The sequence below is a fragment of the Oppia nitens genome, unplaced genomic scaffold (assembly GCF_028296485.1).
Source record: "Oppia nitens isolate AA-2021 unplaced genomic scaffold, nextdenovo-longstitch-racon4-pilon3 scaffold2_pilon_pilon_pilon, whole genome shotgun sequence".
NCBI lineage: Eukaryota > Metazoa > Arthropoda > Arachnida > Sarcoptiformes > Oppiidae > Oppia > Oppia nitens.
In genome coordinates, this window is record NW_026533210.1 from 3,353,527 (window position 1) to 3,372,695 (window position 19,169).

At 24.5% G+C, this 19,169-nt stretch overlaps 1 protein-coding gene across 1 annotated transcript; it reads left to right on the forward strand.

Moving 5' to 3' along the window:
• Positions 1–603: 603 nt before the first annotated feature.
• LOC128955618 (uncharacterized) lies at positions 604–8,477 on the forward strand. The gene is made up of 4 exons (XM_054301291.1): positions 604–654; positions 1,052–1,298; positions 7,894–8,022; positions 8,128–8,477. The coding sequence occupies exons 1-4, from the start codon at positions 604–606 to the stop codon at positions 8,475–8,477; spliced, it is 777 nt and encodes a 258-aa protein (XP_054157266.1).
• The last annotated feature ends 10,692 nt before the right edge of the window (positions 8,478–19,169 follow it).

Genomic DNA, 19,169 nt, shown 5'->3' on the forward strand with positions numbered 1-19,169 from the left:
AGACATTTGCATATACTAATGTACAATAATAATAAAAATAATAAATAACTATTTAAAGCAGTTTTAATTGTCAATAAATTCCTTTTATAACTTTAAACAATTGCATAGAATTTAATAATAAATTTAATTAAGATTTATTAGTTAAAAACATCAAAATAAATGATGATAAGATTTTTTTAAATGTAATCTATTGAAAAAAAAAGATTATATTAATGTACACTGGTATGCGATACATACATGAGCGCAATACTACACACACACAAACACACAGTTTGTGAATACAAACGATTGTATCAATGCATTTATTTGATGCTGTAATCCAATTAAGAGCTGATTTTTGACTAAATTATTGTTTTGTGTCTATATATCTCTCTTTCTAAAAGCATATATAAATTTTTTGATGCTTTTTTATGTGCAGAGATCATACTGTACTCTAACTTTATGTTGTTATAAATTTTGTGTGCAACAAGAAAATTGGTGATTAAACCTTATATATCGAGTAGTTTATATGCAATACTAGTGCACATACATTGAGAGCACTGGAAGAGGCCAGTGCTGGAGAATCTGGTGCCGAATGGCAGTCATATAATCTATTATTCAAAAATGATTGCACTGTACTCTCCACTCACGTCAACGCTTCTACACCTATGGATAGTGAATGCGCGCAATTGATTACACAACTACCTACTAGTGCCCAGAGATCGAGATACTGATATACTTTATATATATACTACTTGTGCTTTATTATACATATAAACCAATTCATATCTCTATTCTTTTAAAAATACTCAATCAGACATCAAATAACTTGTGGTGAACTCACATACAAGTTCTCGACATTGTTTGACTAACGTTCCTATCAAACAACTAGTCTTTCTTTTTCTCATCAGTTTTAGTATAATTAACTTCTTATTCTTCTTCTCGATGGCCAAACTATAGTAATCTTCAGTCGAAGATTAAAAAAAACTTTTCTTTTGCCAAAAATAATAATAAACAAAATTATTATTGAATGTCTTCAACAATAAATTACAAACAATTTTTGTTGGAAAAGTTATCGCAATATGAGAGTCGCTTAAACCAATTGAACGCCACTTCCCTGTCATCACTGCAGACATCATTGACGACACCGTTGTCTTCATCGTCGTCTTCTTCAAAGACTTTACCAACAGATTTGTCTTCAACTACAACAACAACAGCAAAAACAACGACAGCGAGTAAACTATCGATTGTCGCGCCAAAGGGTATGGGAAGCGCTTTCCGTGTCGTCACACCAAAGACTAATCGCATTGAAATCGGAGGTAATTAGTGATATAATTATTATTTTTTATATTAGTAGTATTATTATACTATGTTTTCATTTAAGTTTATTGATTTAAAAATCCAATGCTTTGTTTTAGTTTCTATTATAATGCAAATGAAATTAATTAAATTTAAATCATTGTAACAATAATTACAAAAATATCTGTGTTTTATATAATAGATAATACTATTACATAAGTGTCGAGAATTTTTTTCACAGTTTAGTTGTTATCGATAAAAATAACACACAAATTGATTTTTTCTAAATTTACTATTAATTTACTATTTCTATACAATTATCTATCAATAGGTAAATCTCCTGTTTGTGTGAGTGTGTGTGTGTGTGTGTGTGTGTGTGTGTGTGTGTGTGTGTGTGTGTGTGTGTGTGTGTGTTGTGAATAAAATAAAATCACATTTTTGTCTTTTATTTTTATATTTCACTAAAAGTATGAATCAATAATTATTTGCAACTAATAATAGTAATTATATTAAATGAAATCTAAATGTATAACTTATATAATACAAAAAAACAGATAGTAGAAATACTAAATTATATTTTTGAACAATATATATATAAAAAAAAGTTTTGAAAGCATTATTTACTATTATTCAATTGACATAAAATAGAAAAAAATAAAAAATCTTATTAAAAAAAGATAGTATCTATAAATATTGCAAAATATTAAAGACAAATATAAAAATCAATTTCATTTTTTTCACTAATCGTTTAAATCACAAAATCGTTGATCGATTATTAATGAAACAAAAAGCGTGAAACAAACAAATATATGATTGTATCAAATAAAAGTAAACAGCATTTATGATACCAAAAAACTTGGTGCTATAAATGCTATAAATTTATCCGATGATTAGTTTATGATTTATTTTTCAAGTGACTAATCACTTGATATAAGCCAAAGATAAGGACCTAATGTGTCAGTGATATAATTTATATATATTACTGATAATATACAGTAGTAGTCTACTGTTTATCGAGAGGTTTATTAAAAAATAAATTATGATATTTAGTTGAGTCCCTGTGCTATCAGTTTAATCATTGAATAATAACATTAGGCGTCAGCAAAGATTAAGTGATTGCTATCTCTTGTATATTAGTTTTATATTATATACTTTACTGTATTATTAAATAACATTATAGGCTATGAGGTGTTTGTCTAATAATTTAGTGCTTAAACTCATATATAAATATTATAATATAGAGATACTGTACTGATATATGTAATATATTGTGTATATAACATAAATTTATATAATAATTATTTACATATAGATATATATATATTTTATAATCAAGTTATCACTTCACTTGACTGAGTGTTGCCTTTTAATACTAGTCATTAATATCATATATAAATTTATATATCATTATTTTAAGTCATTATTGTTAGGATTTATAATAAAAGTTATTAACAATTAAATGCACTGCAAATAATAATCATATACACAGTAGTACAGTACTATATGTAAAATATATATACTATAACTATTTTGCCAATAATATTATATTATATATATTTTTTTGTAATAGTTGGTTATTATTTGTATAATTTATTATAATAATATTAGCTAATCGTTTGGGCAAAAAATATGACTTAATTTCTATGAGTTTTCTCTTAGGAAGGGATGACTCCAGACTCCTACCTAACTGTGTCTGTGTTTACTCATAGATTATTAGGCATTAACACACACAATGTCAATAGGCATATGCAATGATAATAATAATAATAATAATAATAATAACGGCAAATATCAATAGCCAAGGCCCCCATAACCAAAAAAAAGCAAAAGGGATTAAGCAATAAAACATACAGTCATATACAGAGACAGATACACCAGTGCTTTACGTTTATAATTATATTATATGACGAGTGGTTAACCAATTTCTTGAGCTTAAGTTTGAGTGAAATAAAATTATTTATTAAATATATAATACATTAATATAGTATTTATGATATAAACAGCTTATATATAAATATCATGATATTTATTGAGAGATTCATTTGATTGCTAGGGTTATTATATCATCATATGATTGCCTAATATTTGTACGACAAATAAAAGCCCTTAATTTGTATTAATAATAGCAGTTAAGGTTTAAAGTCATGTAAGCAACTAAATGATTGTGTTTATAAATATTATAACAATTTATGGGATAAATTGACTCAAAAAATATTTTGTTTTATATCATATATATTGCATATAATAAAAAAAAAAACTTTTATATTATATTATTACTTACTTGTATGATTTTTATTGACAATTTCAGGTATTATATTCAATAGTTTTAACAAAATCAATAATAAATAAATTGCAATAATCTAATAGCCATTTAATATATACCTATAATACTGTAATTTATTGTAAATATGTCTCATTATATCTGTATTTAGTAAATAATGCATTTTTATTGACAAATAAAAATAACTGCTTTAATGTGTGTACCATAAAAAAAGTTACAAAAATTACTATAAAAAATTTGTTTGTTTTTAAATGATAAGATTATTATAATTATTTAATAGCTATATTTAAGTTAATATATTTGATCGCTAATTTGCTTTTTAAAATATTGCAAAAAAATAAACATAGAAACTAATAGCATTTAAACACAATATACTATTACAGTATATACTGTACTTAAGTAATAATAGTAATACTGTATCGATAAAATATAGCAATGAATTTGAAAACATATTGTGTTTTAAAGTTTTTTTTTGGAAACAATAAACATTAAAATTTTATAACGATATTAGCACTTGAGGTATTAGTATTTAAATATTCAAATTTATTGATATAATATAATAAAAACTTAAAATAAATTATTTTATCTATAATTCTTACTCAATTTTATCTAAAAAATAAACATATTATGAACTAATAAAACTTTATTGAAGAGAAATTTCTGATATACCAATAGTAGTTGAAAAATAATATAACAATAAGTTTATAAAAGCAAAATACATTATAATATAAAGTTATATCAAACTAAAGTAGATTTTATATAAATATATCATTGCATGCATACAATAAATATATATATATATTGTTATGATATAACAATTAACAATATATTAGTACTGTATATAAAAAATTATATCTAAATCATTTTCTATTTTCAAATGGTGTAAAATATAACACATTTTTCAAAATAATTTTTAAATAAATTGTTATATTATTGTTCACAAACACATATGCATTTAAAATACTGTATATAATATAATGGAAAAAACTATTATTACAGTATATTATTGCAGAAATAATAATTACTAACGCAATGATAATTGAATTTTAATATAATTTATTTTACATTAGATATTTTACTTATCTATTACAAGTAAGATTGCTAATGATTTTTAGTCATCACATTTAAAAAGTATTTCAGCAATATTATAATTTTATTATCAATAAAAATTAATGTATTTATTAATATACATACTGTATATATATATATATATATATATATATTTAAGAATTATATTTTTAATATTTTTTGTATTTTACTAAAAATTTTATCCGATTAGTTTTATATTGTATATATTAAATTTAATGTTATATAAAAATCAATAAAATCTCTGTTATTATAAGTGATTCATTAATTCTCAGTACTTTTTATATCATCACTAATCTTGATGTCTGTGCAAAATATAATACTTAAATAACAACAACAAAAACATAATACAACAACTATTACTACTACTACTAATAATAATAATCATAAAGAAAAAGATGAAAAACTATATATAGAGTGTACTAACAGAGAGAAAGAGAGGAAAAAACAATACTCTTATGATATATGGATCTAATCTGTTATGAAATACATATTTTCCTATATATACACACATTGTTTTATACTAATATATTGTATACAGTTTTGTATATGATATGATCATCAATAATAATATAGCTATTTTTATAAAAGATTTATTTTTTCTAAGTATATATATATATATATATATATATATGTATAGGAATACTGTATTTTACTGCTATATTATTGAGATTATTATTATTATTATGTAATATAATAAAGTGAGAGTTAGTTGAGAGACAAAGTATTATATGCAGTGTTCCCGTCAGTAATGCCTTCGCTATCACTGAAAAACTAAACTTCTTATAGATTGATACCAACATTGGATAATAACAATACGGTATACAACATAAGCGCAACAAATTTAATCCCTTTCCATACTTTTATACTATTACTCAATGTTGTAAAGTGAAAGGCAGATGTGTTGTGTGGAGAGAGAGAGAGAGAGAGAGAGAGAGAGAGAGAGAGAGAGAGAGATCCTAAACCGCAAACATAACGGTGCGGCCAAAAGGCAAAGAAGCTTTAGGTTTTGCAACCGCTGGCAAAACTGATTTCGCACGTTCTCTACTGTACTACTAGTGCTAACAAAACATATATATATATAGTATGGTTTATACACATACAGTGATAAGTTTATATCATCACTGGTTACATAACAATCATCGCATAGTATAACTGATTACTGTTATGCGCTTGTATTGTGTATTAAACAGTATATACCGTATTTAATACTATACATTGAGATAATGACTACTGGAAAGTACAGGCATCACAAAAAAGCGAAGAAAAGCCACACTAATTGTCTGAGTTTTGACAACACTTGCGGTAAAGAAAAATCATAAACACATACACACATACATACACACACACACATATATATATATATATATCTATATATACACTGATAACTAAATGAATACTTTATTTAAGCCCACTTTCGGTACTTTTATTTGTACTTTACTTTTAGCATTTAACCCGATATTCTATTGTATTTTTATGACTACATAATACAGTATATACTGTACTATATATTATACTACAATATGCTAACAGTGTTGCCTAAAAGGCATTATTGTAGCAATGATTGAAATTAATCAAAAATTTTCTTATTTATGCCATGTTTTTATAGCTACAGTTATTTTCCAGTATAATATTCAATGAGTGTATGGTTTTTATTTTATAATAAAATAACAATAAAAACTAAAGCTAAAATAAAATTAAATATATAAAATGCTTTAAATAAATTAATTGATGAATCTGATGATTAATTGTTAAATTAATGTTTATGGCGTTATATTAACTAATTATTATCAAGATATATAGTTAATTTATTTTAATTATATACAGTTATTGGAGTTACGTTGGTTACTAAAATAATGTACATAAAAATATAAATTATTGAAAATGTTTCTAAATTGTAATAAAACTTTATGAGAATAAATTATTTAATATCAAATTTCACTGAATTTGATTGAATTTATTATCATTACTATTATTATATTTACTATTATTAAAATCATTGAGCTTTGCATTATATTATAACTACACTAAAAAATCTAATACATTATATGCATCGTTAGTGAAACAAAATAAAGCTCAGTATATACTTAGTATATAAAGTTTAGGATAAAAAATATTTTGCACACAATCTCTCAATAATGATGATGTGATGTTGTTGTTGTTGTTGTTAAGGCGGATCCCATACCAGTGCTCACCAACACTATATGGATGGGTAGACTGAGAGAGAGAGAGAGAGAGAGAGAGAGAGAGAGAGAGAGAGAGATCTGTGTTAAGCCACACATAAATATACAAATCTAACTATAGGAGCAAAAAATAAGTTATAACCACTTGGGATTTGATTGCTTTTTTATGCTACGCCATAGCTTATGCCTATGGTATGACATATACAACAACATCACCAGTTTGGTATGCCATACCTAACTCATGGTGAGCTTATGGATGCAAAATATGCCAATTTTTTTAAAATGCAGACAATACTGTATTACATTTAATAGTTTGCCCAAAAAAAATCTCTTTTTATATTTATTATTAGATTTTTTTTGCTTGTATTAGATTTTTATAAATAATAAGTTTATGATATATATATATAGTTACATATAGTTATAAATAAAATTATATTTATAGCTCATCACAAATATCATACAAATTTTGTATTTGTATTTGAGTCACATATAATAATTTGTCCAGGTATTTTCATAGATATTTTTTTAATCATATATCATACAAACTGTATGTACAGTTAATTTAAATTTATGGTTGTCTTTTCAAATATAATTTAAAAAAAATAATAATATAATGTATTTATTTCTATGATTATTCATCGCATAATATTGACTATTTTCTTATTAAATATAATATTTTCATTAAATGCATAATAAATTTTAAAATTGCGTTAAAAAACTAAATACTATACTTTTATGAAAAGTTACGATTGGCTTAAAATAGTTTGTTAGATAATATATTTGTTTGGCAATAGTTTTTTTTCATTGACTGTAAATAAAGCCAAAAATAGTATCACAAAAATATATATGTATAATAAATTAACTTAAAGTTTAGTGAAAAAATGCAAAAAAAATAATTAAACAAATTATTTGATTACATTAATTTAGATTTAATTAATTTAGTTTAGAATTATAGGATAAAAATATTTTAGATTTAATAACATTTATTTATTAATAGTAATTTATTTGCAATAATTTTTGTTTTAATAAAAAAAAACTATAACTAACTGATTGTTGTGATTGCAGGTGATCTTAGCTCTTCCTCGTCTTCTTCCTTATCACCCATTGGTATGTCGACCAGAGATCGGCCTTCCATTGGTGTCGACCGCAATAGTCGGCCGCCGCCTAACAGTCAGTTACCGCTACTATTTGCAGGTAATTAATTGATTAATTCAAATCTTGATGTTATTTGTAACAAAAATTGTCAAAAATTGATAATATTTTCATACAAACACATAATCCTTATTTGGATCAAATCAGGTGCCAATCCATACTACAGTCAATTGAGTCCATCGCTAGCTTCTATGTGGTCATCGGCGGCCAGCGAGTCGGCTACGGCTTTGTCATCGATGCCGTCGTCCAAACAGTGGCCAGATTTGTCCAACGCTTTGTCATTATTGCCATTTTTAAGACAGGGCACGCCGTCGGCCATAAGCGCGTGGACTGCGGCCGCCGCTGCAGCCTATGCTTCGTTGATGCCGACCCAAGCAACGGCCGGTTCTCAGGTGGACAGAGTTGCCGTCAATTCGGGAGCCAAACAACGACTGGACGATACTAACAGCGGTAGCGACGGACCTCTTAATCTCAAGAATTGTGAGTCTGTTTTTTAGATCAATCAATAGATATAAATATATTTTTAAAAACAATAATAATTTATTAATAATTTATATTTGTTTAGTTTTGAGGCATTATTATTATTATTACTGAATATTAAAGTAGATATTTTTATAAGCATTATGCGATTTAAGGCATTTTCTATAAAAGATAACAATTTATGTCTCATTTTGTATACACACATAAATATATGTATCGATAGATTAGATATACACTACAAACATAATTTAATTTCGTATCGCAAAAATATTGATATCATTAACTTTGAACTTTAATAACTTTTTTATTTTTTAACTTAAATAAACAAATTTGATATCAAATGAAAGAACACTTTTCAAAGTTTATAAGTCAATAAATAAAATTGCATTAATTATCATATTATCTATAAAAAAGCATAAGAAGTAAGAAATGGTAAAAAAAGTTATGTACAAAAAGTATTTTCGTGAAATCAAAACTTTAAATATTATTAACAAAATAAAGCTATTAATTTAGTAAAAACAATATTAATATCGAGTATTGCCTCCGTTGGCATCAATCACAGCCTGCAATCTTCTTGGAACACTTTGGATCAGCTTTTCTGTGACTTCTTCAGGTATATTTTTCCAGACATTAAATAACGACTCTTTAAACGCAGAAAAACTTTTTCTTTCGCTCTTTGGCACACGTCTGTCCAATTCATCCCATAGATGTTCAATAATATTGAGGTCAGGGCTCTGTGGCGGCCACTCAAGTGTCTCAATTTGATTGTCAGACAACCATTTCTTTGCCAATTTTGATGTGTGCTTTGGGTCGTTGTCCGCTTGAAATAAAAAATCATCGCTTATTTGTAGATCTCTGGCACTCTGAAGCAAATGTGGGGTCAAAATATCGTTAACGTAAATGTAGCGGTCCATAGTTGATGGAATTTCGACCAAATGGCCAACTTCCTGGCCTGTCATACACCCCCATACCATAACTGATTTCGAGTGCTTCACAGTTGGACATATATTATCAGGATTAATGCTTTCGCCTCTCTTTTTAAACACTCGTTGGCGACGTTTAGTACTAATAATCTCAAATTTTGACTCATCTGACCACAAGACCTTCCTCCAGTATGACATAGGCATCCGGATGTACTTTCGTGCAAAGTCTAATCGTTTTCTCTGATTTGTTAGGCTTATCATTGGACGTCTTCGCGCAATACCACTGTAATAACCCATTTCTTGAATCCGGTGTCTAATAGTGTTTCTGTGACACAAAATGTTTCTGGCGGCCAACTCTTCCTTAATCTCATCGGTGGTCAACTTCTTATTTTTTGCCACAATTCGACTCAATATCCTGTCCTGTTTAGCACTGGTACATCTTTTTCGACCACTTCTTGCGAGATTTCTAACTGTCCCGTACTTTTCGACTTTCTTTACAATTGATCGGACAGTATTATCAGTTGTTGTAAACAGTTCCGCTATTTTTGCGTATGACTTTCCGGTGCTGACTCTCATATCATACATTTGTTGGCGAATTGCATCTGAAAATTCTTGTATTTTAACCATTTTTATGATAATCACTGCATTTACTGTTTATTTACGTGTATTCAAATTAATAACAATGCATTGGAATCAATTGGTCCCAACAATGTGTCTGAAATCACGCGCGTTTTAAAAACACGAAAATAATTTTTGTACCTAAATTATTAACACCTATAACTTTACCTTGATATATTTTGTTCTTTAAACCATTGTTTTGACCATCTAGTATATCAATTTAATTGTGATTTATTACTCTATTATTTGATATCAAATTTGTTTATTTAAGTTAAAAAATAAAAAAGTTATTAAAGTTTAAAGTTAATGATATCAATATTTTTACGATACGAAATTAGATTATGTTTTTAGTGTATAGCCGACGGCTGGGTTTTGATTAAAAATAACAAAATTACTGATCATATTATCTAATATATTGTGTTGTCTTTTTAAATCAGTTGAACATATGTGAGGACAGATAGGAGTGGCACAGGGAGAGAGAAAAAGAGAGATTCTTTGTGTGGGAGAGATTGTCGGGCAAATCATATGTCAATACCTTTTGGCAATATTTTTGTATTATATAAGTTATGAATGAGTGTTACACTAAAATTTATTAATAGTATATATAATATATATATATAAAGAAAGAGAAAGACAAAAATTATTTGATAGATACACACATATTGTCTTAATATACTCCCGGAGCTAATAACATTCATACAATTTTATCATTGCCAGTTTTATCATACTAGTGCTCTGTTATCTGGCTTTAAGCAAAGTTATGTTTTTGTTTTACGCAAACTTTGATCTATTGCTACAAATTTGATACAATTGTATAAATTACTCTATAGGATGACATCCCAATGATAGATATGTAAAGTATAACATAATTATAACAAATAATTGAAAACTAAAAACAAAAATATATTTTTTTTTGTTAAAATTAAGATAAACCTATCATTTTAAAAATCGTATTTTAAGATTATTATATACAGTATTTTTTAAATGTTTAATTAGTTTGCATTACAATTTTGATTTTAATTGATGAAATCTAAATACTAGTATATACTGTATATACAGGTGTACAGTATTGTATTATTTAATAGTGGAACTACATGTATCATATGTTAGTCAAACAGTATAATCTTATAATTTATTATGGTTACATCCCTGTCCTCCCAATTTCTATAGTCAAGAGACTATACTATGCAGTATTTTATTGTTGTTGTTTTTTTATTATAATTCAATTACAGTGAAAAATCTATTTTGCATACAAATATAAACCAAACAAATATACAAAATAAATTTTTAAAAATCATAAAATATATATATACGGTATATAATGTACTTATATTATAAAGTATTATTTACATTTTAGTTTATATTTATATTTTAAAAATAAAACAATGCACACCAGAATATTCATTGTAATCCAAATACATACAGAATATGATAAATAATGAAATATATTGTTGTACTATAAAATAGATATTAAAATGTAAATTATTTATTACATGAAAATCCAAGAATCCCGAGAAATCTAATTAGTGTCATAACATTATGTTGTATTTTACATACACAGTATATATATATATTGAATTGTGATTTTATAGTATGTTATAATGCAAAAGCACAGGTATGTATTGAATACTGTATATGCGATTTTTGTGTTGCAAACTTTTTTTATGACCATATATATGATATAAAATACAATATGACTGAGTTTATTAAGTTAGACAACAACAATAAAAAATACCACTACTATTATAATTATTATTGTAAGTTAAGTTCAATGATTAATTTAACTAAGATTTTTGTTGTTGTTATAATGTTGTACACAATATAGGCCTAATTTTAGCCCTTTTATCTACTTTTATGTATAACAATCATAATAATATACAATAAACCTCTAATAATATAATTATTTTTATATACATCATTGAAATCATCAATCATATGATTGGCGTACAATTTGATTGTGTATGTATTCAAAGAAAAAAAATCTAAATATAGTTAAAAATTTATTGGGAATGAGAGCACATGTATGCAAAACTAGGGAAAGTTAGCTGACAACAAAAATCATATACAGTATATACAACTAATAACAACATTGACAACTGATTAGTTACTTTCCTCTCTTTATTGAAGACAACAATTGACAAAATTGTTTTGGCATTATATCTATCAATTGACTCTCTTTTTCTATCTCACTGTGTATTAGTCTTTTCTATGCCATCACTGATGTTTGCACTCACTTTCCCGATAGTCTCCCACTCCCTGTGCTCTCATTGCACTTGATTTTCTCATCTCTCGCTTTTTCCTCTCTTTCTGCTCTGCTCTCTGACCGCCTATCCCTGAGCTGAAGGCACTGGTGTATAGAGTGGCACTGTATCTGACTGTTCACTCGTGTGATCCTTAATATACATCCGATATATATATTGAACTGGAAATTGAGTTTACATCAGTCGAGTGCACTGCCAAATGTGATAATTATGATGACATACTCACTCACTCTCCCATTTTCATCTACCACTGCCCTAACCCACGCTTAATTGACTCGACAACATAAAGCACACACACATACATAAAATAATACATGTGCCGTATGTTACCATCATTTTCACTATCACTACACACATACCATAAATATATAATAAAGGAAATCATTTGTCGGATATGAGGAGTAGTGTAGTAGTACTATATATATGATAGCACTTAAAAGTAATTAAACGTTTAATAAATTATTATAATAAGTCACATCTCCTATAGATATATAACAATAATCATTATCATTGATAATATGATAGTAAAATAGCAGTCATAATATGGTAAATATCAATGTAAAATACATTACATTACATTTTTGAGAGATACAATTGTTTTTTAACACACATTATATTTGTAATCAAATATTAAATTGACTTCAAAGCCCTACCCATCACTCTATTGTTAACATTATTTTTATATTACTATATACACAGTATATATATGATAAACATTGTTTTTTATGTTGTTTTATATGTAATAAAATTAAAGGACCTTAGCTTTAATATCAAATATATATGATAGGATATAAAGTATAATAAATATAATACATTATATGTGATATAAATTGATATTTCGTTTATTATGTTAGAGAGACAATTAAAATAACTGTTAGTATAATATCTCTAAAATAAATACCTGAGACAAACATTATAATACTGTATTAATAGCAAGTAAAATGATTTTATGATATTTTTTTGTTGCAACAAAAATCCCATCTAATATTTAATGTAAAATTAAATATATACCGTACTATACATGTATACTGTATTATAATTTACATTATAAAGATATTATTATTATTATAATGACAATAAGTTAATGACAATATTTAATATATTGTTATTAAAAATTTTGTATTTATTATAGATGTCTAGTGTACAACCAATTACTTAACGATTCATTTAACAAGTTTTCAAACATAATAATTTAAAACTATAGCCAAACATAAGGTTTATAATAACATATAAAAATAATATCATAGATGATTGCAATCAATTGTTTTATTTGTTGTAATTTTTTTCAACAATACTTATATTATATATCATAATTGCTTTTTTAATTTTTTTTATTAATAAAACATAATATAATAATTATGGCTTAAATAGTTTTTTTTCAGTAGGTTTTACTATGATTTTTACAGATTATTTATCTTTTGTGAAATTTGAGTATTTCATGTGTGTATTTGTTAAGTAAAATGATCGCACACTAAGCCATCAATGGGCACAACACACACACACTTGTCGTCAATGATAATCAGTGAACTGTATCACCAATTTTTGTTATGTTGAAACATAACATACTTTACTATACCAGATATATACAGTATATTTTATCCACGATATTATTAGACAACTCAGTGAAAGCATATATAAACTCAAGGAGTGTAGCAAATGGATGGCAATGAGGCATACATTTGTTGAGTCGGCATCTGATCCCATAATAATACTTATTGAGCATACGGTGCACTGGCTTATAATACTGCCGTAATATTAGGCAACACATAGCAGACTCACACACACACATACAAACCGCAAGACATACCGCACACTAATATCATAGATATTAAATGAGAGATCAAAAGCCTTATGTTTTTATGATTGAATGAAAATAACTATATTTTACGCTTTTCTGTCAAATTTCAGTAAATTGTATGCGATTTATATTATAGATATTAAGAATAAAATACAGTATATAATCTTAATGTATATTTCAGCATTTAATTTGATTGCAGATCAACATTGTTTTATATTAAATATATACATTTTATACAGTATATATAACAGTCAGTTTATAAATTAATAATCTGTTTTTCAGTATTAAAGTAGTATTACAGATGAAACCTGTTTTATATCTTTATATTGATTTTAACAAAACATTGTTTGAATTGAAAAACAAAAGAGATCACAGAATTACATACTTTTTTCTCTTTTACTAATTACATGTCAACCACTATTCCCTTAGAATATTCTGTATCTTATTTAGTATTAAAAAAAATATTTAATTATTTTTTTGTAAATATGTTAAAATGTTAGATACCATATAATATTACAATAGTAATCATGTATCATTTATTTATAATATTTTGCAACAATCATTCAAATATAGTCTTTTATAAACAAAATTATATAGTTTTATAAAATTTTTTAAAAATTAATTAATTAATTTTTTAAAAATTAATTAATTAATTTTTTAAAAATAAGTAACTTTCATGATAATCATAGAATAAAATAAGATTTACTTTATTTTATATTAATTTATTGTATTGTATGTGTGCATAACATTTATGCAAAATATGAAAACTATTATAAAATAATTATGCAATCATTGTATTGATATTTTATTTGACAAAAGGGGATAATTTAATTGTGTTTATTGGCTATTGTATAACTATATATATAGTATACTTAAATATATTATATTGTGTATACATATATTGTGATTGTCATACACTATATATATATATATATATACAGTATATAAAACAATATATGTATGTATTGTATAATAAATATAACACAAATGTTAATCTGTGATAAAAATCGGATGAGATATTTGCCATATGGTTTGGTTGGCTTATATATATAATACTAATAACTATATATTGTATACAATGTATAGTACAGTATGTATTGTATTGTATAGTCTATACTCTACTAATTAGCTAATGGTGTCTCACGAGAATAAGGCAAAAGGTTTTATTAATATATTAATACAAAATCATATATTCAACTAACATATATCTGTGCACTGAACTCACTGCATATTCAGTGCACTCGTGTGCTATCTAACTGTCCATCTAATGCGTTGACCGGATTATGTCCAGAAAAAAACAGATTGTAAAGCAATTTGGGATTTCAAAAGTGAAAAATTAATTTTTATATTACAAACACACAGTAACTCATATATCAAATTGATGCTCAAAAATAAATTTGAATATATCATACAATTTATCAAAAGTCAATGTTTGTGATTATAGCCCATTATTAGCATTTTATTTAATAATATAAAAGTGTCACCTAATAGCTGTTAATCATTAAAATTGAGTTCAAACTTTTGATTTTAATTTCATTGATTACCAACAGTAGTCAAACTAAAATCTGAATATTAATTAACATATGATAAAAAAAATTTAATGCATATTTAATAACATTAATAATAATAATATTCAATAAAATCTAGAGTGAATTAACTAAAAGTGATTTTTAAATAAGATAAATAAAATATCTATTAAATTAAATTTTAATTATATTTTTGAAAGTATAATAGATGTATTATTTAATTATTATTTTTTAATTGAATCTATATAAACTAAAAAATTAATGCTATTTAATTATTTATTTTATTTGCTAAATTACAAAATAAATCACTAACCAAATAACTGATGAAAGAGAGAGAGATAATAGCTGTGAAATGATTTTTCCGATAATATAAGGTGTCATTAGTTTATAGCTCATGGATTTGATGGCAACGACAACAACAACTAATGGTTTCCTATAATAGCAAATTCCTATACTATAATAATCATAATTATTATTATTATCGCTATTTACTGTATATAAGACAATCAAATCTGCAAAATGTGGTGCCATTTGAATCCAAATATTTTATTATTATTATTATTATTATTATTTTCCAACAGAGTTTAAGATTTATTTATTTACTTTTATGTCATTAATTTTTGTTCAATCATAATCATTAGATCAATGATGAGAAAGAGAGAGAGAGAGAGAGAGAGAGAGAGAGAGAGAGAGAGAGAGAGAGAGAGAGAGAGAGATGATAGTTGCACTGGTAGTTAGTTGTGTTAGGAATGGCATCGCATTCAATCTAATGATTTTATTTTTGAGGACAAAATTTATATCAGAAAATTCCTGAGTGTTTGAAGTCCTGAAAATCACTTTTCACTTTCAATGAGCTCTTTATTATAGATATATATATATATTTATATATTATTATTATTATTATGTTCTAAAATATTAATAAAGACCTAAATTTTTTTTGAAAAATATTTAATATATTAAAGTTTTTGGGCTGAAAATTACATCCAATTTATTATTTATAAGTAATTCATATCATTTTATTTATAAATCTATGTTATTATGTGCTGTGTTTAATATTTGTATTTTAAAACATACATTCAGACTAATATAATTGAATTTAATAATATGTAATTTTATAGACAATTTTAAATCTTTACAAAATAAATCACTTTTTAATCAACAGAAAATTAATAACATTAAAAACTACCGATTTTTCTTTAAAAAATAAGCGAATGTTTTAACTGTTAGTTAAATATAATGTTATATAATAAGGGAGTAAATAAAAACACATTTTACTATAAATATCTTATTTGTAATTGACTTTAACTGTTATCTACTATTTCCCTAAACATTATGCCTTTCCTTTCCAAATAAATATACAAACATACAAATAAAAGTAGGTCTCTCTCTCTCTCTCTCTCTCTTTCTCTCTCTCTCTCTCTGTCTCTCTGTCTCTCTCTCTCTCTCTCTCTCTCTCTCTTCTCATTCATTGTTAATATAAACTTTATATTTAGTGATATACTCTCGGCATTTAATGGTACAAAAGGCGCCGATAATGTCATTTTCAGTTTACCTCCCATTGCCGACTAAATATGAATTGATGCCCATTCCCTCCTCCCTTTCCCCTCATTACTCAACTCGCATTTGTATTGATTTTTGAATACCGGAGCTTTAATAGTTCAACATTTATATATTATATATATCATATATCCATCTTTAAATATCAATGGAGATATAAAAAAATGTGAATTTTTATTTGAAGTAATATTTCATTTATTTAGCACACAATTTTATGACAATTTTAACTCAATAATATAAACAAATTAATAATAATAATACAATAATATACACATAAAAAATTATGGCAAATGCCAGCAAATATATGGTTTAGTTTTTTTTATATACAGTACAATGAAAAATATTTGATTGCATTGTTTAAATAGTATATCATAAATAAAATCAGTTAATAGTTAATATCATTTTATTTTTATTATAATCACATATTATAATCTAAAATTTATGTTATACTAATTAAATATGCAAACTAAATATATACATATATAAATGAATAATTGCCAAATAAATTTGAAACAATAAACTTTAATGTTGTTTCCATTATTATTATTATTATTACCAAATGTGTATATATATTAAGTTATTGTAAAATTCAATTACAATTTATATATCAACTTATATACTGTATATATAAATATAAATTTATATGAGTTTTCACATTAACTATTCATTTATAGTAATTACTAATATTTTTATTAGTTATTATTAGTAGTATTGTTAGACAGTGTTTGACTTTTATAAAAAAACGTCATCACTTGATAATAACAAAGAGACCACCAGAAAAACATCATAATTGTTATTATGATTGTGTTATTGTATTTAATATGATTTTCATATTATTTTACTGGTCTACACATTAATGAGTCTAAATATATCAATAGATTAATGATATTAATTTCAGTTTTGTATGCAAACCCGCTGATACAGAATCATATGAAAAAAAATGTTTTATATATAACTTATATAACTTTATTGTATATTTATATACAATAGTTATTTTGAAATTAAATGTCTTTACATTTATATTCAATTAAAATATCTTTTATCATATTATTTTAATAAATTTAGTATAATAAGTTTTATAAAATACGTTTTTTAATTATTTTAAAATTATCTATGTCTTTTCGAATTAAATTATTTAAATATTTAAATTATTTAAATTTCGAAATGTTAGCATAATTTTTGATATAATAGTTTTAATAACAATCATAACTTTTATTATTATTATAATTGTAAATTTTATATGAGATTATAAAAATTAAATGATTTGTTGAATTTGTTTTCTTTAGTATTATTATTGTTGTTTTATTATATAGAAAATAGTATAATAAGCCATTATTTTAAATATAAAATGCTTTATATTTTAAATGAAATCATATATAAAAAATATTACTACTTTTTATTGACATTATTATGATTACAATTATTATATCATTGTTGAAAAATATTTCTTTTATCATAATCATTAAAATAATATATTATTCAAATCAAATTCAAAATCAAATAAGAAACTATATATAAAAAATATAAACAAATATAACATTAAATTGATGTAATTCTTCAAATGATTTACATTTTATTTGAATTTTATAAATATTTAAATGTAATCCCATATACAGTATTACTTTATATATACAATATAAGTTTTATGTGAGTTTATATGAATAATAATTCAATTTATTTTATCAAAATGATAATTTTAAAAATATTTTTTTATTTTTAAAACTTTTATGTTTTTGTTTATGTAATATTTATACTAATCAATATATAATACAATATAATACAATATAGTGTGTGTGTATGTTTGTGTGTGTGTGTGTGTGTGTTTTATACTGATATTTTTATATCTGAGTTACAAAATCAATATATGATTACCGGTAAACTTTTTTTCAAATAACTGGTCGATCTATTTATTTATGTCTCAAAAAATATATAAAAAAGTCTAATAATGAGGTTTAATATTTGAAGGCAATAATAAAATAAATATAATGTAATAAAGTACTGTATATTAAATTTTATTATTATTATT

What these genes read in the sequence shown, in the direction of transcription:
- LOC128955618 (XM_054301291.1), top strand. Translation starts at nt 604, where the DNA reads ATGATTGCACTGTACTCTCCACTCACGTCAACGCTTCTACACCTATGG. An exon ending in TAATCGCATTGAAATCGGAG is followed by an intron (nt 1,299 to 7,893) that starts GTAATTAGTGAT and finishes TTGTGATTGCAG; the next exon opens with GTGATCTTAGCTCTTCCTCG. An exon ending in GTTACCGCTACTATTTGCAG is followed by an intron (nt 8,023 to 8,127) that starts GTAATTAATTGA and finishes GGATCAAATCAG; the next exon opens with GTGCCAATCCATACTACAGT.